At 40.9% G+C, this 24,678-nt stretch overlaps 1 protein-coding gene across 3 annotated transcripts in view; it reads right to left on the bottom strand.

The window, feature by feature from the left end:
* Positions 1-24,678, bottom strand: part of rbfox1 (RNA binding fox-1 homolog 1) — a 225,098-nt gene that overhangs the window by 93,263 nt on the left and 107,157 nt on the right. Inside the window, exon 1 of one of the 3 annotated variants that reach the window (XM_050068720.1) lies at positions 7,624-7,676. The exons of the other annotated variants lie outside the window; for them this stretch is intronic. Coding sequence (XP_049924677.1) covers positions 7,624-7,662 — 39 coding nt within the window. The 5' untranslated portion in view covers positions 7,663-7,676. Of the gene's footprint in view, positions 1-7,623; positions 7,677-24,678 lie in introns of those variants that run through there. 3 annotated transcript variants of the gene reach the window in all.

Raw genomic sequence — 24,678 nt, 5'->3', positions numbered from 1 at the left:
CCCCCCCCACACACACACACGCACACACACACACACACACACACACCAAACACAGGCAACTGAAGGAATACAATTAAAATTTAGAATAAGCTCACAGAGGGAAGGACTTTCTCTCCTTCTTCAGAGTAAAACCGTCACTCATTATGCTTCCCTGTGTTACTCTACTCTAAAACTACTTCACTATTTCTCAAAAGACAATTGTTGATTCTACTCAAATTTGTGTCGTGTTTTAAATTTTAAATGCCTTGGCCCCTCATCCATAAATCGACCGTGTCTCTTACTTTTGTTAAAATCTTGACTTCCATAAGGTACTGTACTGTAGCTTTTAGTAATGCTCCATTTGTTCAGTGGGAATTTTCTGTGAAAGACAGCGGAACACTTTGTCAGATGACATAAGTTGTAATTTAGGATGAATTGGGCTTTTATTTTTTGTGCTGACTGTTCAATGTAACATTGTAGTCACTTAAGTGACTGCTGAACTCTTGGAAATTTGCAACATCTCCAAAAATGGGTCCAACAGGAAAAGAAACACAAGCAATTAGATGACCAGGCAGGTTGGAAACAAACTGTTTATTTGACCTGAAATGTTGTGAATAATCCCTCATTGAACAGTAAAACTGTGTGCACAACTACAATACAGAGGGTCAAAGTTGAAGCAGGAAGTGAGTCTGTAAACACGCAATTTGGGTAGTAATTCTACGGTTGCATTTCTTTTCAGATCAGGGTGTTTGTTTCCAACAAGTCTGATCATTTGATTGTAATGTTTCTTTCCATGTCTGACCTACTTCGACATGATGTTACCAGATCAGTTACTTTATTGTGTGCAATGTGAAACCTGCGTTGTTATAAGCAGTATTTTTCCTCTCAGGAAAAGTTTCAAGAAATGGCTAAAAGCTACCCATCTCTAGAACCACTGACTCTGGAGCCTTGCATTGCACACACCTTTCTTTGATAAGAGGGGGGGCTTCCCTGCTTCCTAACCCCCTTCATTTTGATTTCAACTACACTCCTGTAAAGTTTCATTACTCTATTTTGCAACGATTACACATTGACAAAATCTGCTCACAGACGGATGGGCGGGCAGACAGACAGATAGACATAGTACCCAAACTTTGGTAGCTTCTGCTACAATTTCTTATCACCTGGATCACATTTCACTATGATTACCAGCTGTTGCAACATTGTCGCAGCTGGTAATTAGCCTATAAGAAAATTTGACATTTTTTTGGAAATATGCTAATTCACTTCTCTCTGACAGTGAGATGGGAGGGTTAGGCTAAACGTGGGTTAGAATAATAACTGGAAGCTGGGGAAAACACCCAACCCATTACAGACCAACACCAAAACGCATGCTTAGCAATCAGATCTGGCCTCTTACAGCGTAAAACACTGCACAGATGTACTGGGCGGATGCATACTCTATTCTTTGTCAAGATAAGTTCCAGCATGTATGCTATTATGGTTTGCCAGACATTCTGTCAGTCTTACTCTCTAAATCCAAAGAAATGTTTTTCTTTAGAAAACTCTTGTGCAATACATCAAATGTCACCACATTCAAAATTCTAGGAGAACTGGTCAACAGGAACTTTACCCTATACAAAATACAGTCAGAGCTATCTAGCTTAGTTAAAGTTCAGTAAATATCTGGGTTTGGCTTAAAATAAGTACTTTGTTAAGTTTTAGAGAACATGTTTTGCCATGGTTAAAAGAACTGCTTGGGTAAGGTTAGGAATCAGAGATCAGAAAAATACTGTAGTCAAAATAATGGGTAGGAAAAAACAGAGTTATCCTGTGTCAAATTCTGACACTTCCCTGACCTACCCACCCACTCTCACCTCTCTACATGGTTTTGAGGATCTGATGTTACTTCTACCTTTTATCCAGATCAAAAAGTGTCATAACTCACATAGCTTTAGAGGTCATTGTCAGGTAAATGTAAGCACAGGTCGTTTCGGGCATTTGATCAAACAACATATGCCACTGTTTTTCTTGGGAGGGTAGTCTCATGCCAATATGAGCCAAATCAAGTGGGTGTCTTCATCCTGGCAGTCAGTTGTAGGTTTAATGCCAGTGTTTTGTCTGTGTGATGAAGTCTGTTTCCCCAACTAAGGCTGCACTCAAATTACAGAGCTTACTGATCAGTTCCAATTATTTCTCCAAATCCAATCTTTCTGTATAAACTTTGCACATTCATGTTCAAAGTGACCCATATCTGACATAAGTGTGAACAAATCTCTTCCCTGAAATTCCTCATATGCATTAAAATAAAAGAATAAACAAGTGTGTTGGAATAACAAAAAAAAAAAAAATCATATTTGCAAAACAGACATTTAGGGGAAAAACAATCAATGACATGGGTAAGCGTCATCTCCCAGATGATCCCTATAGTAGGGGGAACTGCCCACTGGTCCGACAGCCCATTGGTCCGACATCCCATTGTTTAGACCATATTAAACCCATTGTTCCGAAGTCCCGTTGTTCCGAAATCATCATGATGCCTTGTGGTTAAGGTCTGGTTAGGTTTAGGCACAAAAACCACTTGGTTAGGGTCAGGAAAAGATCATGGTGTGGATTAAAATGAAAAAGAAAGTGACAAACACATAAGCTGTGAGCCTGCTTCGCCTCAAGCCTTTCCCAGCTGACCCAGAGCCGGTCGTGGCGCAAACATCAAGGCAGAAATACGCTCGCCGGGAGCCATTCAGCACCGCGGACCGTCACACTAATGGGATGTTGGACCAATGGGCTGTCGGACCAATGACATGGACCCATAGCAGGAAGGTCTGATGATGTCATTCTGCATAGTACTAATGTCCTTCTGTCTGGGAGTGTGTGTTATGCCTGATTCACGCTACACAACATTTCTGTCGGTTCTGACAGTCACTATGTCACATTACACGATTGTGGAGTCATAAAATCGTGCCAAAACTTGGCCGACAGACATGACAGACTACACGATGGTCCATACGAATCATCCCCGTCCGTCATCACATGTGTGATGTCATTGGGTTATTCTTGTCCTATTTTCATTACTTTTACGATTATTTCAGTCACTGTGTCTGTTCATGTGCCAGCCGAAATGTTGTTGTAGTAACGTAAAAAAGCGCCAGCAGGTGGCGGGAGCTACCTTTGACGTACTGTACGAAAACATGAAAGTCACTGAATCGTCCACAGCAAGTTCCTGCAAATGTTTCACAATAAAAGCCTATTTAGAAAATGAAGGGATTCTCTCAACCAAAGTTAGTGTTTGAAGTGTTGAGTTTGAAATGACAGCGCAATGCATTAACTTTATCAAGGCAATCAGGAGCGACTAAAAAGTAAAAATATAAAAATACAGAGTAAATAATAAATAACAGCCCGTTTATAATGTAGTCTGTTTCAAATGAAGCTGGGAGCCTCTGCAGTTGTGGTAAGTTAAAGCCCCGCCTGTATTTTTTAATTGTATTACTCTATGTCCATCTCCATTGTGTAGAAATAACATTGTTTGCTAGCTTGATGCTAATGGCAGTACTCACCGGGATGCTAAAGTGCCTCAGCTGTTTCACAACATCATCAATCATCATCAGTTTCTCCCTTTTTACTCTGTGGTAACATCTCTACACATATCAAAAAGGCTGGGGTGTTGTTGTCATACAGTTGTCTGTCTGGCACTTTATCACTCTGTGTTTTTATTGGTCAAAGTGACGGATGTCATGGGAGAAATCGTGAACTACAAAATGAAAATCAAACATGCTAGACTTTCTGTTGGAAAGTCATGAGGCCTCCCAGACGTGGCGACGGTTGTCGTCTACTATGACACACTACACGAGATGAAACGATGGATTATTGCGTACGACACGTTGTTGTTCACAATCCGAGCCGACACCCTACGGAACAACAGTTTTCAAATGTTAGGATGTCCAGGGTTACAGTCCAACACATTCTCACTTAGATCTTGTCACATATAAACATTTGGTCATGGAATTTGTACGTCAAGATATGACATGTAAGCTACATGTAAGCTATATTCTGTTTGTGTAAATAATCTTGTTCAGTTTACAATATATATATGTATATATATATATTTATTTACGTTTATGTTTGTTAATAATTCCTGTTTATTTAACTATATATTTGTTAATACTACTGTTTAAATTTCTTATATTTTCACGTATCTTTCCTCTCTTGCAAGGAGCACCTGTAACATAAATAATTTCCCCTCGGGGATCAATAAAGTATTTCTGATTCTGATTCTGATTCTGATACCCTGGGTGTGTGATGTTTTCGGGATGCCATGTCACAGGAAATGTACAGTTTGCATAAAGTCTTTTTCAAAATAAACACACCACGTCTGTACAAACTTTTGTTGTTGTCATCACCAGGTTCCACTAAAGGATATTGGCGGCCACGTATCATGTCGACATAAGAGGACAGCTTTTTTCAGCTGCGTCTGACACTGGAAGTCACTGACCAACTTCAGAGTTAGACTGGGATGTACAGTCCAATATCTCTGCCGACACCTCACAACAAGGCTGTCATGGTTTGTGGGCAAGCTATCCCTGTCAGAAAGTATCACTGTATGATGAGTGATCAGTGCACCGAACTTTGATGTGGAAAAAGTCATGCATGTATGGGTTAAAAATAAATTTTGATGTCAGCATTCTCACAGCAGTCACAAGGCCACAAGGCAGTGATCGGATATGTATCAGATTTAAGTACACATTTGAAAGTGGTCCAGATCTGATTGGGAAAAAAATGATTTCTGTGTTGACACTTCTCTGAAAAATTCAAACATCTGTATATCATGAAAGCAAAAAAAAGATTTTGTCCACATTTGCTCTCGCTGTGATGATAGATCATAAAAGTGTTTCCTGTACAACTTGGGATTAGGGTTGAGGTTCCATTGAAGTTTGAAGTCGCTGAAGAAGATGGTTGGTGTGAGGGCTTAATGAGTGAAGGTTAATGGGTTAAAAAACAAAGATCAGATGAAAAAACTACAGAACAGGTTCTTAAGTCACCGTAACTTGGCCTCTCCTCGAGATTCATTTCCAGTTTTATAAGCAGCCTGTTTATGTGTGTACACATGTAAACAACACAGCCCGATTTCAGAAACCTGGATAAGACCTTATCCCACTTATAAAAAACCCAAATATGTTAGCAGAAGTTTTCCAAAAGAAACCAGGATACTGTTGCACGTATACACTTCATCCAGGTTATTGAGTGCTGATGACTACCTACACAGGCGTGGCTTCAGCCAAGTGATGTAACAGAAACACAAACAATGATGACAATAAAGAAATGGAGTTTTATCTTTTGGCCATGAAATAGGCTCTGTAGTGTTCCCCTGGTGGTAGTGACAGTGACAGGTCAGTCCAGTCACCAGGAGAAAATGTTGGCATTGTACATTTACGCAAACTATGAACGGGTTACATTTGTACATGTCATATGTATCACATCAACGTTTCTAAAATTATGTAGTATGTGAGCTGGCTTTGTCATCGCAGGTTGCAGGGGATGAAGGATAATATGATTCTGGGTGAGATGCCTGCCAAGCAGCAGACCACTGCAGACAACTGTTCAAGACCAATAAACTACAAAAGCGGATGTGTCTTTTTTGTTTCTAGTTTCCTGCCAGGGGAGGATACTCCAACACATTCTGATCCCAGCTTGTCAGAATAACACCGCTTTGTCAGTAGACGTTCACGTCTTAATATGAAGCACTACGTATCCTCCTGTGTCTGTTGTTGACTTTCCGGGACGGCATATTCAACCCATTATCACACCAACCTCATCACATATTGACATTTGGTCATGGATTTTCCATGTCTAGAAACGATGTGCTAGGTACCCTGGATGTGTTGGTTGTTGATGTTTAGGGCAAGTCAAGTTCTGCCTTTTACATGCATTGTCTTTTTTCAAAATACGCTTCTGTTTTCATAGGAAATTTATAGTTTGCATACAGTCTCTTTCAAAATAAATGCACTATGTTGGTACAATACCACAAATTGACATTTTTTTTTCCTTTAACAACAAACACACATGGTTACGTTAAGCCAACACATGGACGTGGTTAGGTTTAGGCAACAAAAGCACGTGGTTGGATTTAGGAGAAAAAGAACAGGGTTTGGCTTTACAATCTTACAGGAAGAGAACACCGGCCTGCCCTGTGAAAGTCAGTGGTTGTTGGACCCGTCCACAACCCCTCCCGCCCACTATATTTGGACTTTCACGCCTTTACTTTCATTCTTGTCCCACCTTGTTTCCCCTTGACACCCTGGCACTATTAAACTATTACAGCGACCGGCCATGTATCATGCCGACATGAAAGGACGGTGTCTGTTGCTGGAAGTCACTGACCAAGTGCCGGGCTTTGACGACTTTGGAGTGAGACCAGGTTAGCATGTCAGTTTATGCTTGCATTGTGTCTTTTCAAAATACACTTCTGTTTTCACAGGAAATTAATAGTTTCTACTTGTAAGATGCATACAGTCTTTTTCAAAATACACTTACAATGAAGGTAAAACACCTATTTTTTGTATTTCCTTGTGCAACAAAAGTACTTGCTTAGGTTGGGAACAAAAGCATTGATTCAGTTTCATGGTTTCACTTTGCATTCACACAGGAAGCAAACAGCAGGCTCTCAGGTGAAAGTCTGGGGTTTGTTGGATCCTTCCACCACCCCTTCCACCCGCCCTATGTACATCACCTGGTGGTGTGTATAGGGCTGACAAAGCAGAAGTATTTGACAAGTTGGCAATGAGTACAGGGCTGGATACTCATGTCCATGTAAACACAGTAGGATTTTGATTAATGTTTTCTTACAACTGGAACAGAACCTGGATGTTTTGGTTTCACTTTGACTAAACTTTGGGGCGTTTCGTCCCCAAACTTTAACAATGGAGTCTTGCTAGGAAGGGATCCCCTTGTGACCGATATGAACAGGGGGAATGACTACAGCAATGTAACTCTCTAAAGATGCATACATTTGAGTATCGTACTGACTTGAAAAAACTGAACCTATTTTCTAAGCTTATTTACAACACAGTACAATACACCAAATAACATTTGTTTCATTTAGTACATGTTCCCTTACAAATAAAATAAACAATATTTCTCATTCTCCTTCCCTCCTTCCTATTCCCTGACTCTCTTTTCCTCTCACTGCTGAACAAACCTTTTCCAGCTCGCAGGGTTTCTTGGTTTCATTTCCAAAACAAAGCTGCAGCTCCTCTCTCTCTCTCTCTCTCTCTCTCTCTCTCTCTCTCTCTCTCTCTCTCTCTCTCTCATGCGTACATTTATCGACTCTTGCTAGCACCTACCATGGATGAAGATGAAGATGAAAAGAAAATGAGGCAGAGGGAAAGAGATACAAACCGACACACACATAAGCAGAGCACGCAGCCCTGCGAACCTACATGTACTGCATATAGTCACAATCATAATCGCACACACTAATAAGCGCACATACAACACACAAAAGGAGCATGCAGCATGCTGCCTTCTGCAGTCACAGCACAAACAGCGTGGAGCAAGAGAGGGAGTGTAGAGAGGGACAATGAGGAGAAAGAGAGAGAGAGAGAGAGAGAGAGAGAGAGAGAGAGAGAGAGAGAGAGGTGGAAGAAAAACAGTGTGTATTCTCAGAAGTACCTGCTCTACCATCTTGCCTTTGCCTTCCTCCATGCACATCCAGCTACGCTGTAAAGTCCAGCCCGCCAGTGACTGCCTACAGCTAGCATCAATTATGGATGGCTTTGTGTGTGTGTGTGTGTGTGTGTGTGTGTGTAGTGGGGGAATGAACAGAAGGAGGAGGAGGAGGAGGAGGAGGTGCCACTGTGAATGAAAGTAGCATTCCCCAAAAATGTTTTCACCACTCTCTTTTCTTTCCTTTCTCACAATCCTTCCCCTCTCCTTTATTTCTTATACTTGTCTCTCTGTTTCCTTCCTTTTGTTATGTTTTGATTTCATTGGCACTGTTAAACTATATGGCCAAAAGTAAACACCCTGTCTACATATTTTTGTGTCCCTTTGGTCTGGGTCTGTTTTCCCAGGTTTAGCTCCATGAAGAGAAATATTAAGGCTGCAGCACATAAAATTTTAGACCACATCATGCCTCCAGCTTTGTGGCAACAGTTTGTCCCTTTTCATATTTTACCATGACAGTGCCCCTGTGCACAAAGCCAGCTCCATAAAGGAATGCTTCAAGTTTGGTGCAGAAGAACTCAACTGGTGGCACAGAACCCTGAATTCAACCTGTCCAACACCTTAAAAATAAACTGGACTGTGAGCTAGACCAGCTTTGTCATTGATTTTGGCATCAGACACTTGACACCAAAAGCCATCTTTCACGGCAGTATGATACACTGCCGGGCGGCGTTAGTATGTTATGCAGACAGACGTGACCTTTCGCAGTGTTATGATACCCTGCCAGTCGGCTGGACGGCGCCTGTCACAGCAGTAAGATGCACTGCACTACACCGCAGTAACAACGTAATGTAAGGAGCTGGAAGATCCCTATAGGGCAGGCGGGAGAGGTGGTGGATGGGTCCAAAAAGCCCCGGACTTTCACCCAAGAGCCTGGTGTTCACTTCCTGTATGAATGTAGAGCCAAACCATGATATTTCTTTTTTAACATAACCGTGTGCTTTTGTCGCCTAAACCTAACCATGTAGTTTTGTTGACATCCCAGCTGGAATGTCAAAAGTAAAAGGCCACTGACAAGGCGGGGATGAGTGACGACTTGGGATGAGAAGGTGTTGGCTAGGCCATTCCAGTTGATATCAGTGCCCACCATCAATAAAGGCTTGTAAAAAAGAGCTTGTTGTATCGCGAAAAACAAAGTGTTGCCATGCCCCCCTCCACTCACTCGGACATACTATCAACATTCAGTGACCGGCACGATGGCAGGTGTCATAGTACACGGCATTTCGCAGAAGGCAACTTATGATTTTTGGGGACATAACGATCAGATGTCATTGAGAAGTAACCAAAAGGGCGGAGGGATATATTAATCATTTTATTGTTGAGAAGGTCGATGAAAAGCTTAAATTACAAGCCAAAATTTACAGGTCACAGTGTACGCTTGTAAACCGCATCTTGTTGCTGTCACCATCAAAGACAACAAGATAAAGTGCCACTGAAGTTAAGGTTTTTGGCTCAGAATATGAGAAAAGGATAACGGCCTTTTTACCATCTTTACCAAGAGTGTCTCTCCGTTAGTTTGGTGCTACAGTATTTACATTGAATCATTCAGCATAACGTTTGCTAACCTTTGTTATCTCTGCAATTACAGATAAGCTAATGAAGCTAAGCTCCAGAAGTTAACGTTAGTTTAACTAGAGCCCTTTGGACAACAGCTAACAATGATGTACGATCACCAAAGTACAAAACTAGAACAAAATAGTGCTAATGAACTCCCAGCAAACAAGGTGACATGATGAACAATGCAGCTAGGAGCTAACGTTAGGCTAACTTTAGCTAACGTTAGCTAGAGATGTTAAAGATAACTTTATAATTCTTTCCAGGGTAAAAAATACACCTCGTCTCCCAGCCTTTCAGAATACCTTGTGTCAGAGTTGCATGTACCCCATGCACACCGTTTGACCATTTATAAACTTCAAATCTCCGAAAAAGTTCATAAAACCGAACAAAACTGACTTTCTGTGATGCATTTCAATGAACGTCCAGGTAGAGAATGTCTGAGTGTATGGGAATGGTTATACGCACTGTGATTGGCTCATCGCGTTTGAGGGCGGGACTTAGCCATAGGTCAATTGCATACATTGGGCTCTAGTTTCGCAGACCGGGCGAGGCGGGGGCGCAGCCAGGGTCCAAAACTAACACTCGCCACTCGCCAATTACGGGTAGATTTTGTCTCTGGCTGGTAAATTTTTAAGACCACTCGCCACTCTGGTGAGTTATTTTTTTACCAGCGGAAAATGCATTTTTTGTTACTGTAGAACGGTGCTGGTATCGGCTGGTTTCCTGGCAGAGTAATGTGTATTTCAGGCAGAGACGATCTTTGGTCACGTAATGCCAGGGCCACACCGCCCGCAGAAGCGCTGTGAATAGCCTCGGAGCACCGAGAAGCGAAGCCAGTTTCCTTTCGGTGCCCATGTTAACCAATTGTGTCATCCACACTGGCCGCGGAGCTGCCCTGCAGTGATCGTTTTGGCGTCTGGTCTATTTTCTGTGCGAGCCGCGAGCGAATGTGTCAAGCCGGCCAGTTACCCATGATGGAAAAACAGCCCCAAATGTGACGGAGACAACAGCTGGGAGCAGAACCGCTTGTCGACCGGCGTGGAGAAATGCGCGTCTGATGTGAACGGGCTCGCGCGAGAATTTCGGTGCGCTGCGATCGCTGCCCAAACGTACCTGAACAACCGAGCACACAGGTATGTGTTGTGTCAGAGGAGAAACAAGCCGTTCACATTTCTCTCTTTGTGGCAGGTAACCATCCACAAACCTCACTGCACTTTAGGAACTGTTCTTTGCTTATGAAGGGACTGTTCTTTACTTGTATGTTAATCAGTTGGTGCAGTTTCACTTAAGTAAAAAAAATGACCAAGAGTATTTCACTCAAGTCATGTCGTTGAATACTTTGTCCACCACTGGTCAGACATTCCTGTTTATATAGGGCAAGCCCTGCTGTTGCAGTCTGGTCCAGCTAAAATCTTATGTCTCAACTGTCCAAAGGGGACTGAAGTCAGTGATTCATGTAAAATTCCTTAATGAAAGATTCTTTTTGCACTGTAGTAAGAATACTACAGAATTTATTAACCCAAATATTACACTTAACTGTTGAAACAGTTATTCATATTTTAGCATACATTATTACTAATATCAGTGCACACTATTAAAATATTGATTGAGAATCACATACAAGACCCAAATGACATGCTAAATAATACTGATAGCAAATTACAACACTTAAAAGCATTTTTTATTTGGTTGGCTGGTAAAAAATTTCACTTACCAAAAGTTAGTTTTGGACCCTGGGCGCAGTGCACCTGCGCTTCGCCAACTGGGCGTGGTGTTGGGAATAGAATGATTTTATGTGTTTTCCTATAAGTTGTGTTTCACTATATAAGTTTTAGATGTGTGAACAATGAGAATACTAAGATGATTTCAGCTGATCTGAATGTGTTTGCTTTGCAGAAGTGGAGAAGTACAGGAGAGGAAGAGACATGAAGTCTGAGGAGCACGTACCGCAATGCTTAGATAATTAGTTTCATATATGGTAAAAAGAATAGAAAGTGATGTACAGATAGTAAGGTACAGCACGTGTAGGGAGTTGTGTTGTTCTCTTGTCTTTCAAAACAGGAACCACGCCCCCACCGTCAGTGGGAAGAAGTCAGATTAACACGAGGCAGGGGCGTGGTGTGGCGAAGGAGGAAGTGGAACCGCCAATGAGAAGAGGACAACGCCTCGCATGCACAATGACTCATGTGACGCTTAAATACACTGGGTCAGGAAGAGATAGTTAGTCAGACTTCATGAACTGGCACACTTTGTTGCTTGTCCGGGAGGTCTGCTCGCAGTGTCCGAATATACGGAACTGCGAGCAGACCTCCACGGGCTGATGATGCAAAGGTAGCCTGGGAGGAGGTCACCACAATTGTAAATCAATGTTGTGTTTCTCTCGTGCGCGCGCNTTTTTGGGGTATTTATTGCATTATTAATGTGCCTGACATTCTGGAAACCTGCCTGTGAGGTTTTGGTGACGTGTGTGCACTGTCCGTCGGTCAGCCAAACTTCCACTTACACCGGCTGCGCTCCCCCTGCGCTGACAGTAGACCTGGTTTCAGCTGGCGAGCTTTTAGCGCACCTTCAGCGAAGCCTTTTGGCACAAAACTGTCACTGCGCCAAGCTGCATCTGTCGACACCTCCCCCTGCTGCGCCGCCACACCCATCTCAGCGCACCTCGGTCTGCCAAACTAACAAACTGAGCGAGCCTCGGGTTGCGCTGCTCAAAACTAGCTCTGCGCGGGGTTCGCCACCCTGCGCCGCACCGAGAAACTAGAGCCCATAAAATCATCTCTCGTGATGCTCCTCATTTTGCTAAACATTGCGACTTGAGTGAGTGACAAAAACATATATGAGAGAGATAAGATGAGAGACAACGGTTGGAGAAATAAGTGAGTCAAAGAAAAGTAATTTCACATGCCATTTTCTTAAGAGAGTAAAGTGGACAGTGAAAACAGAGCTTTCCAATGAATGAATGACTTTATTTCGACCAAAACAAAAGATAAAAACAAAACATCAACATACATGCACCAAACGGAGTTGGAAGAAGTGCACACTCATAAAATCCTTCCCCCCTCTCACGACTCATCTCTCATTTAAAATTAAAATTATCAACAACTATGCCAAACTTATTAACAACTGTAAATAAACAGCAATTTTAGATATCAAATATGCAAACCCTATCTCAACTTTATTTACATCCCAAATAACACCGTAACATAACCAACATGTTTTGTAATATGTGTAATGTATATAAATTGCTTTAATAGGTGTTACCCCAGACCTCCACACAGTAATTAAGATGTGGTAAAATGAGTGAGCAGTAGATGATATTGAATTATGGCCCAGTATGTGCCTTGATTTTCCCTTAACTGCAATGCTCCTTGCCAGCTTGGATTGAATGGGACTTTTTGAGGTTTCCAGCCGATTATGTGATCGAGTATCACTCCCAGAAATGTATTTTCACACAGTTTTTTTTCTATATTAACACCAGCTATCTTAATTTGCACTTGCATATCAAGTTTTTGGATTTCCAAATAATAACATATTGGTCTTTGTCAGATTTAGTGACAGTTTGTTTATGTCAAACCATCTTTTCAAATGATTCATTTCTGTTGTGATCTCCTTCAAAAACAGCTGTAAATCCTCTCCAGAGCATAAAATAGTGGTATCATCCCCACGTAAAACAAATTTTAATGTTTTTGACTCTAGACACAGGTTTTTAATTTGTAACAGAGACAATTTTGGTTCCAATACTGACCCCTGGGGGACACCACAAGTAATGTTACAACATGATGATTTATATTACCTATTTGAACAATTTGCTGCCTGTTTAATATCACTAACCAATTTAGTGCTATTCCCCTAATGCCATTTTTTTTCTTTTTTTTCTATTAATCACGAATGTTCACACTCTTTCATGTTTGTTCTTCTCATTAGCAGTTCAAAACCAGTATGTCTCATCATATGTTCCCAGAACCTGGAGATTATTAAAAGCGGCAGTGTGAAGGAAACAAAGCACCAAACATCTTCTGAGCAAACAAATCCAGTGAAATCCAAACTTAGGGCACAGAAAATCAAATATTTTATATCAATCAATCAACCCCTTGTTAATAATTAACAGTGCCTACTGAATATGGTGCATTTCAACAGTTGAGAAACTGTTGTCATCATATAGCCAGGATAGCAAAGGCATGACCTGCCTTAAGGCCCGAACATACTCGGGCGTACTATAAGCAGAGTGGACTCTGCGAGGAATGTCCGCAGTCATTCGGGCTTTCATAGTCGAGCGCACTTCCGCGTTGTAGTTTCCTGTAAAAATGTCCGTGAAAAATCCCCGCAATGTGAAAAATACATGCCGAGCAGTCACTGGTGCGTGGAGCAGAGTCCGCGCGGTCGTAAAATCTGAGCTTTGCGCATACAGGGCTTGCGGACGTCCGCTTTGAGTCCGCACGGTCCTCCGCGGAGTTCTGCGTACGTTCCGCCCGAGTATGTTCGGGCCTTTACTCTGCCTGTGATTGGCTTACCCTGATATTCTTAACGTGACCCTAACCAATCTCACTCCTCATGCCAAAACCTTACCAATCCAACCAACGAAGGCAACAAGTACTGGCCAGGGTGGGTCATGCCTTCACCATCCTAGGCAAAAAACATTGTCTATTTGAGTGCATCTGTCAGGCTTTACTGGGACATTACACTTAAATTCAGGGCTTGACATTAGCACCCGTCTACCTTCCAAATGTGGCTAGAATTCGGCAGTGGCGTTTAACATAGTCATTCTTACTAGCCACTTTTGTGGGTGGCATACAGATGCACATGGTATATAGATTGAAGCACATAATACCAAGCCAAAATTCCCCACCACAAGTTCCGGAACCAAACTCTTTATTCCAACAGCTTCAGAAGCCTTTAGATGCAAAATCAGTAACACTACTTGTCCTAAAGCACAAGTCAACGGATGCATTAGTCATCAGTGAGCGTGGAGCACAGAGAAGCAGTCAGAGCTACAGGCTACAGTGAGGCTAAAAACAGAGTTCATATGACGTTTTTCGAAACAACTTTTTATGTCGGGGCTGCAGCACACTTGGATCACTATGGATGAGCAGTATGGAGGTACTTTGTGGATTTAATTTTGTGTTCTTGGACGTTAGTCTGGGGCGCCGTGTGCCATTAGGTGTGCTAGCCGCTCACCGCCGATCTCCGCAAGGGATGTGAGGACTCTAAAACTTCACCAGGGCCTCCATCGGCATATGGGTGAGTAGATAATGGCTGAATTTTCATTTTTGGGTGCACTATCCCTTTAAGCTACACAAATGAAATAACCTGACACTTCTCATACAACCAACAGCAGAATAAAACATAAGACAACATGGAGCTGTCAACATAACAACAACATAAACATAGTCAACAACATAAGCTGCACAGTGGATGAAACCACAAACAGACTTCACAATTTATACACCACTTTGCATACTCACCTGACTATTTGTCAATCTGTGATTCTCCCTGCAAAGTCCCACTCAACCTGCCCTATGTTCAACTTCTCTGCTCGCTCATTTTCAAAGTATTACATCAATATATTCAGTCCATGTAATCTCTATGCACCTGGGTCACTCAACATCATAGCTGTGTTTGACTTTGATCACTTATTTTGCTCGTCTGGTGGAGCATTACTGTAAATAAGTAATGAATTAAAGGGGTTCTATGTGAAATTCAGTGAATGAGTTATCTGGACATGGTTGTCAACATGGAGGTGGTTGAGCCGGCGGGTAGCAGCTAGTGGTGCTAACGCCATAAACAACCTTTTACATCGGCAACAGTGCTGACTGAGCTAATGGTGTTAACCAGGGGGAATCAGACGGTGGGCTCTTTGCTTCTGTGACACTGCTGTCCCGATTTCAGCAGTAACCACCTTAGCGGCACAGTGCAAAGTGGTGGCAATGAGCTAGCCAGTGGGATACACACATGCACTAACATGCACGTGTGGCTGGACCAGCTTACCACAACAAACCACAGAGAAGCTCAGATTAGAACATACATAGAGTTAGTGTGACTTCATTCTCTGCCCAGGACACCATTACTCTATTACATCTTTACATAGCAAATAGTGGTTTGCTGCTATATTAATGCTCTGAATGTCGCAAATGCTGAGGTACAATGATGCTAACCATCACTCATAAGAATGTTATCCTTAATTTGATTGCATTGTTGTGCATTTGTACAGTTAACTAAAACACTACCCCGGGCCCACAGGTGTGAACCCTGTTCTACACTCCTCCTGACCCTAAAATTATTAATTAAAAAATAAAATAAAAATAAGTGCAAGTACACAAAAAACACCCACCTCTGCCCAATAGCAGATGAATTCCCTGGGAAAAATCAGGGACTGTCACATATGACATTAGAGACCTTTTTATGAACAGAAGTCCCACATTAAGGTCACATGATGACACCTGAACCATCCATTGGCTGATAAGGACAGTGGTTCTAAGGTCAAAGAAAGCTAGGGAGTAGATGCGTAAATTCTGACATATTTATGTTGGTAAGTCAAATGTTATAAAGTTTGATGTCTTTCACAGCATTAAGAAGAAAATAAGTTATATTCACAAAGCTTTACATTTCTTTTTTTAATTTCCCAAAACAAATGATTTAGCAAATATTCAGATTTTAAAACATCAAATCCTGCCAAAATCAATCAGTAAAGATAATCCCAATTTACCTTTCCCATCAAATAAATCAACTTAATTCATGCTTCATTTTCTGTCCCTATTGATAATGACAATCATTTCAGTGTCTGGTCCATGGCCTCCACCTCCCTCATGTAGGCTAATGCCTCTCTCTTTGTGAAATACTGGATACATCTGTCTCAGCTTCTTTGTGGTTCTGTGGCTTTCATAGAAAGGCCTATCAGTCAACTATGAATCACAGAGCAGAGAAAGAAAGACATGAGACACACACACAAAAACATGGCCTTCTAACTGTTTGATCACATAGGCACACAGAGAGACAGAGAGTGTGTGAGGAAGGAGATGCTGGCGGGATGTGGACGAAGTTCCGGCCAGATGTGAGGGTGTGTGTGTTAGGGTGTGTGTGTGTGTTTCCTGGTCATGTAGTTGACAGATGGTTTGGGATTTAAGGCAGGGTGTGACCATAGCAACACTAGGCATGATGAACACACACGCACGCACGCACGCACGCACGCACGCACGCACACGCACACGCACACTCAATCAGAACTCGAGACCATACGTTCATTCGGTGTTTGTTCATTCATTTAATGAGACAGAACTTCATCTCAGTCATAAGTCAGCCAGACTCCCATTGTCAGTCTTATGTATCCTCATACAACGTTTCCTATAATAACGAATTAGAACCCTACCAGTTAGGTAAGATATAGGAAAATAATCATGGTTGGGCATCCTCATGTAATGTATGTAACTAAACGTGCCTAACATAACGTTATGACATAATGTATATGCTTGAGTACTCGATATGGACTTCAGTATTTGTTCAACATGTAGAGCAATTACTGGCGACCCTCCCACATGTGAACATGGCATTCTTGTTTTTTGTTTTCAAAATGGGTAGAATCTTATTCTATTGTAGAGCTTTGTATTGATTTACTCAGCTGCTTCTAAGATGGTCCTTAAATGCTGATTCTAAGCTATGTAATGGCAGCAACAGAAGGTCTGCTGAATTTTCTTTTGTTAACTTTGAATTTGTGGTTCACAAATTGAAGGCTTGTTATAGAATAAATTAATTTCAAAATGCACTTGTTTTGCATTGTTGGCCAATTTACATTCATATTCCAATGTTAGATTTATTAATTATTTATTTATTTTGTTTTTTGTGAAAACTCAAGTACTCTAACAGTTCAGTGTGAGTACGAAAATATGGAAATTATTTAAAATGCCCATCACTAGTGTATATGTAATTTAAAATAACTCATCATCGACTTTTGGTTTCACACTGGACTCAAACTCTGGTCTCCTCGGTCAAAGTCCTGTGCTTGGAATGAATAAACTTCAGATTGACTCGTCTCTGTGCACATACATAAGTGGAAATGAGGAGGAAGTTCTCCATACCTTACGACAAAATGTGGGTATTCTATGGCAAGATGACTGTTGTGGCAAAAACTTCAGGATTGGGTTTTTCCTTTCTACCCTGTTCCACTTTCTTTTATTCTTACCACAGGGAGAGTGCAGGTGCAGTGTGTCAGACTTGTAGCCTTCTTTCCAAAATGATTCCAGAGACTGTTAACGTTCATTGTGGCGTAGAATTTATTGCAAAGAAAAAAAAAGTTACAAATTAATTACATTAAAGGAGCCATAAAATAATTGATAATTAACCAATGCATTTAGAAAAAATAAGGTATATTATATCCCTTATTGATCAAACCAACAAAATATCAACGTAATTGGTCACCAGTATTCTGCACGTCTACACGTTGGCATTAGACATTATCCAATGTCACAACCTAAATTCAACCAAATATCATTGCAAAAGAAATTTGGTGGCTAGCTGGGATCACACTTATTCAATCTTGTGAAGGACTCATTGCATAGGTGGAATATGGTCTCAGTAAAAAATATAAAACGCAAGCCTCCTTCAAAAGGCCAAGGCACACTGTAGGGTATGTACAAAATTAAAATGCATTTATATTACATGGCAATATTCTTCATTTCCCTAAAACTAATGGTAAAGTTGACTTGACCAGCCAGAATGTTTGGACAGTTGTCCACAGCAGTAGGATGCTCTACAAAGTTTCCAGGTTATAAATGAAATGACATTTTGAGTTAAGTGCCCATCAATGAGAAATCCCCAGCTGCCGCCGTGTCACTCTTTATTAATCCAGTCAAGTTTTCTGCAAGAACTACAGGCTATAATTATGGCTTAATGAGTGTGTTTGTGTGTGAGGTGTGTCAGAGGAAGCATGTGTGTATTTTTTAACTTGTATATATATTGCTTTGTACCTGTGTGTGTGTGTGTGTGTGTGTGTGTGTGTGTGTGTGTGTTTGTGGGTGTGTGTGTGTGTGTTTGTGTTTGTGTGGCTCTGTAACTTTGGATGACCGATGTCTGTCCCTGCTACAGCAGCTTCTCTTTTCTGGTGGTTAACACTCGTTCATTTGCCTAACAAGCCCACAGATGTTGTTCTGTTGTCAGGATCAATGTTTGCACTTTTAGTAACTGAAAGCCATTACACTGGCACATACAGCTAGCTGAGAGAGAGCGAGTGGTTGTGAAAACAGATGATGGCTCGGTAATATAGACCCATCTGTTGGCTGTTGTCAGTGGGAGAGAGGTGTTTGTATCTCACACATAAAACCGTGAACAGTCCTGACAAATCATCTGATATAATCGCCTAGTTCCATTTGTATATGTTATTGCCAAACAGTATGTTTATGTAACATTTTGTAACTCTTTTAGGAATCAAACATGAGTTGCAACTAATGTGCGTATTGTACCGAAAAAAGAAGTGCACCGTGGGCTCTGAGTTATTCTCCACCAAATTGAGAATTTTTCTAGTTTGGGTGTGCACGACACAAAATGTGCAGTCAGTTTTATTTTGACTGCAAGGACGTTAGTCCAGTGGTTAAATCTGAATGCACCTTAGGAACACTACGCCACTGTGTGGTCAGTCTCATATTTGAGATTTGGTCTTTCATATTGTGTTAACATGGCTATGGAGGATCGTTGTAACAGGAGTTAACACAGCTTTTGGAATTACACACTTGTTCATAGATATACAGCTATTTCCATAGTGCCATATCAGTAACAATACATAACAAGTCAGTCAGTACTGTCCACTCCATGGTCGACGTGTTTTCCTCTGATACCTCAGGACGTGTCTCAACTTTCTCTCAGTCTGCTCAGAATGTGCCAGCTTGTTTTCAAGGTTCATTTCACCCGTTTAAAATTTGATTTCTGACAGAGAGCCCTGCCATAAACTGTGACGTGACCTTGGCTGACTGCAACAGCCGCCATGCAGATGAGCCCGAACACGCCCACATACACACTTTGTACAATAGGCTCTCGGGCTGTAGTGTGTGTGTGTGTGTGTGTGTGTCTGAGACTGAATGCATGGTGTTTTGCTGGGGTTATTTGAGGTTTTTTCTCCCACCAAGTACTTCATCTATTCACTAATTCACTCTCCAGTCACACAGACCCTACTGGGGACATCATACTGTCACTCTGTGTGAGAGTAAGCAAGTGTGTATTGCATGTCATTAAGCTCCGACCCAAACTCACAGTTTGTCATTCTTTATTGCAGTCAAACTGATGTCAAAGAGATTTTTAATTTATTGTTATTGTTTATTACTATTGAAAGGAGGAAAACAGCTCTTTGGAGATTCATTAGGAATGTTCCTCTAACCTGAAAGCCTCAAAGTGGGTGTTTCTCTGTGTGTGTGTGTGTGTGTGTGTGTGCGTGCTCGCGTTTGACTGACAACTCAGCCAGCAGAGGCATGTAAACAAACTTGCATTGCTAACTGTAACTTACAAACCATCAACAGACAGTGTTTTGTTAGCAGTATAAGCTATAATGTTGTACAAAAATAAGGACCACGCAATTTCGCCTCTAAACTGGCTTAGTAGATACATTTTTAAGTGTTCAATGTGCTGGCTGGCTAATTAGCTAACAAACTTAGCAGCCCTACAGTGCAGTGTCCATTGTGTAGGCCTATATCTTTTGTCTAACTAATGGTAGCATTTTAACAAAATTGAGATAGGAAATAAATAGAATCCACCCTAAGGCTAACTTAAAACATAAGTCAGCCAATGTGCTGCTAAAGATTTGCTTGTTTCATAACAATACGTTCTCACTCCCAACTCGTCAAATATCGGTGTTTGGTCAGTGCACTTTCATGTCTAAATATGATGTACTAAGTATCCTGGGTGTGTCTGTTATTGATGTTTCGGGATGTTGTGTCAATTTATGCCAGTTTCATGAATTGTGTCTTCACATTTGTTTTCACAGGAAATGGAGTTTCTGCTTGTTGATGCATACAGTCTATCAAAATAAACTGACAATGTTGGTAAACACTTAGTATTTACATTTATTTCCTTGTGCAACAAAAGCAAGTGGTAAGGTTTAACAACATTCAACATTAAATGTCGGAAGCAAACACCAGGGCTCCTGGGTGAAAGTCTGGGGTTTGTTAACCCATCCATCACCCCTCCCACCAACCCTATAGGGACTTTCTAGGTCCTTAGATTTCGTTGTAATCCGGTGGCATTTCATACTGGCACCATCTGGCGGCAGTATACACTGATGACAACAGTGTATCACTACATAAAACTACTGAGGGGGAAAAGTCACTGCAGGAAGTGACACCCCTCACCTCTGGAGACCCTGCTCTCTTTCCATTGGCCCCCAGACCTTGAGTGTCAAGACGTTAGGGCTTCAGTTGGACTTTCTTGTGTTTAACAAGTGAGACTGCAGGACAAGTGTCATGATTACAGGTTGTCATTTGTCATTTTCAATTGCTTGTCAATGTTCAATAAGCACATCCTAATATGAACCAGCCAGAGGGCAGATATCATCAAAAGAGAGGGAAGTAAAGTAGAGTTATGGATGTTGGAGAGTGGTGCACTCTAGATGAATGCATGGAGCAACTTTTCATGAAAACTATAGACCAGCAAATAATGATTTTTACACATTTGTTTTATTTTCATGCCAACAGAGTACACCAGGAATGAGTCCTAAAACCCCAAAAATGCATTAGTATTTTAATACTTCCAGTTCTCCCAACTTAGACGGGCTTTCTGAGGGTTTTTGGTTGGTAGATAGTAGATAGTTGGTTAGATGCCTGAAATAAGGTCTGTGGTTAACAAAAGTTTAAGAAACTTTCCTGTTTTGGTCTAAGACATAAAATACATCTTTAAATACCCCTATCGTAAATTCTAAAGCTTTGGTGTGTCTTAAAAAGGGCAGCTGCTAACAAGTGGCTAAATGAGACAACAAAATGTTATCATGCCAAATATGACTTTACTGCCTTGTTGCCGTGGTGACATTAAGTTATACATCTGTAGTGTAGTTTAATTAGGCTACAGACTAGCTTTAGCTTTTTACTTCTGGCAACTGCAATTAGGCCTCAAAAATCTTGAAAGTGTCATTCATTTATTAAGATTATCTTGCTGAAAAAAACATGTAAGTATGATAACGTTTATTTGCCACAGAGCTTATTTTCTGCACTAATCCAAAGGGAAAACGGACAATGCTAACTTCAACTTTATTTTGTATATGCAGACAATATCATCATGTGCACGCTTTTTTTTATTCTTAACATATTAGTTGTTGATAGGTGAAGGTGGGGCCCATTTGGACTACATTCTGTTGCTTGAGCTGGACAGAGTGCTCGAATCTCACTCAGATTTCAGTTTGGACACTGGAGACACATTAATATCAAGTGTAAGTGTTATCGGGTTGAATCATGTCTAGATACAATGTGGATACAAGATGCAGTTGAAAGGTGTAAAGGGTAATATTAAAATCCCAAATTCAAACATGCTAAACGTACTGCTGACTTATTTTACCCATTTGACCTAAAATCAACTGCATGACATAGTAGAGTTAGCTGCCAAATATCCCCAAATTTTTGGAGCTGTTCCTGAAAAAAAAAGACACCAAATATCTGCTAAAACAGGAAAGACAAACAGGAACTAGAGAAACCTAGTTCTAGTTCTTGGAGTTCACATTTTTTGCTTGGAGTCAAGTCAGACAAATCGCTGAGGTTCATCTTGGACTTGGAAAAGTCAGTGCTGTCACAGTACCTGATTCCCACCCATTACCACAAATGTAACCTTGCATTAATAATCTATAACCACTAATTTTGGAAGCAGACTAAACCTGCTTAAAGGTTACTGGCAGGTCCCACTAACAGATTGTGCCTCTGAGAATTCCACCTTTGTGACTCCAGTTCATGGTTATGGTGTTTGGCATGTGTAATGTGCCAGCAATGATTCAGCAGCTAGTAAACCCTGTCTTTGCTGTCAGGACAAATTGCAATGCCTATTTGGATGACTTAATTGTGTACACTCTCACATGGTTTGTACACATACAAACTCTAACTGAACAGCATCACTAAAGCCTCTCTCAATCTAGCCAAGGGTGATTGGAAAGGGGACTGTAATCCTTTTAGGAAGACAAGTAGGTTGACGCAAAAATCACCACCATCACTAAATGTCTCATGCCCATCACTAGGCGTGCCCTGAGACAGTTCCTCAGCATGGCAGGCTACCACTGGCTTCTGCCATTTTTTTTCAACAATTGTCCACCCTCTCATCAATCTCATTAGTCCCAAGATGGAAAATAAATGGTCCTCCCAATGTCAGCATGCATTTAAGATCACAAAATGTCTTATGCATAATCCCTCAATACTTGCTGCTCGTGACTTCTCCTGTCACTTCAAGCTGACACAAGCGCATTGAAAAAGAGACTTGTGCGATACTGTTGTCCCTCCAGAATTTTGACGTGTATAATGGATCCAGTTGTTAACCCCTTTGTTTAACTTGCACACATGCACAACCACAGTCAAAGACTTATGACTTGGTTGTTGTTGGCACAAGAGTTTAACCTTGTGATAAAACATGAAAGGGGCTCTGAGAATGTGTTAGCCAGTGACCTATCCTGAGTGTAGCTATGATGTGTAAATTGGATTGTAAACCCAGTGGCTTACAGTTATGTAGGGGAGTGTTCTGGTCATTGATGTTAGCTGCGTTTGTAGCCAACTGTTATGTGATCATTCTTGTGGTTCACATTTCCCAAAGTTTTGATAAGAACTTTGCAGTTTCCCTCCTGGGAGAGACCGCTTGCTCCAAGTACAGAAGAGATAATAGTCGTCCAGAACAGCATTCATTTTGACAACTCTTTAGATCAAGTCTTAGTCTTGAAATGAAAATGTTTATTAATTTTCGTCTCATTTTAGTCATTTTCATCCTTCATAGTTTTAGTTGACGTAAATTGGGAACGTTTTAGTCAGTCAACTTTAAGTCTTTAAGGACCTTGAAAAGCGCTATATATAATGTATATATATAATGTATAATGTATTATTATTATTATTAGGAATTCTCTGTTGTTGTTTTTTTAATCTTTAAACTAATCCTGTTTGGCTAATATAATGTATCAGAAATCAGAATCACGGTGACAGGTTGTATAAAAATGTCATTTAGACACAAATAATTTTTACACACTTACAAACTGTCATTTCTCCAGCAGTTTTTGACAGGTTTAAGGGGTGGTGTACGAGCACACACTTACTGATCATTATGTGAAGAGCTCAACATCTCTCTATTTATGCTCTCAAAAAGTTTGACACCACAAATAACTAATCTGAAACAAATAGGATTTGTGCTCAGGTTCATTGTAAACTCTGCCTTACCAACCTCACGGTTTAAGAAGCAGAAGAATAACTTAAATTAGGCTGGAATTCTTTCTTAATCTGCAACATGTTTGTCTGGAGGTTCAAACTCATGGCCTCTCACAGAGTTGGTGATTAAAACTAAACTTTTAGCAGTCAGAGACTCAGTCAGTCAGACACACACAGCTGATTATTTATTGCTAAATTACAGCTGACAGCTCACACAAACTGACAAGAGTTTACCAGCCTGTTGCTCATGCTGCATTTGAAATTAATAGCAAGCATGGCTGTTCTCTGCTTTCAATGTCTGGTAGTCCACCACAAACATTTTTATCACGTCTTATCAAGAGAGAAAATTAAACATAGATTTCATTATAGTATTTATTAGCAAGATCTTGTCATCATCTCACTTTCGTCATGGAAAAAAGGTTGTTGGCAAAACGTTTTCATCACAGTTTTGGTCAACAAAATTATTGCTGGTCTGCGGCTGTGATTTAATCTTAGCAGACCACCTCTGTACGTCTTTGACACTGTTAACTAGTTAGCTGTGTAGTCCACCTTGCTGTAGCTTTTTGTTTACATCAAAATTAGTTTAAACGCTGGAAAACCTGCTAAAACAAGGCGATAAACTCATCCAATCACCAGTAGACCAGAATCATGTACACAGTTCTGCACTAGTTGAAAATACCTTCTTTTTTTTCTTGTGTGTTCAGTTTGGCACCACAAATAAACATGCCAGAAAAAGAAAAGTTAGTAAACAGCAGAAAGCAGCATGGAGGCCAGAGAAAATGATACTGTGGTTCCTTCTTTTTTATATCTGGTAATCGTTCAGCCTCTCTTTCAAACCGACTAATTTTGAACGATGTTTGAGCACTGCTTGGATGGTGACTGTATTTTGTTGCCTTGCATCACTGCATCGTGCCAGAAAAGGGGTGAAAATTAGTGCATCTACCCAGGCATCGTATTTCCATCATTGCCGATTGAAACCACCAATAGCTGCAGCCAATAATTACCCATGACCACTGCAGTCATTTGTCCCAGGAATAATAGCCGATTGTCGCCTTTCCCATTAAAGACAAAAGCCAGATGTTAGTGGGTGTTA

Source organism: Epinephelus moara, chromosome 18 (assembly GCF_006386435.1).
Source record: "Epinephelus moara isolate mb chromosome 18, YSFRI_EMoa_1.0, whole genome shotgun sequence".
NCBI lineage: Eukaryota > Metazoa > Chordata > Actinopteri > Perciformes > Serranidae > Epinephelus > Epinephelus moara.
The sequence above is the reverse complement of the archived record's forward strand: the minus strand, read 5'-3'. Positions and strand labels throughout refer to the sequence as shown.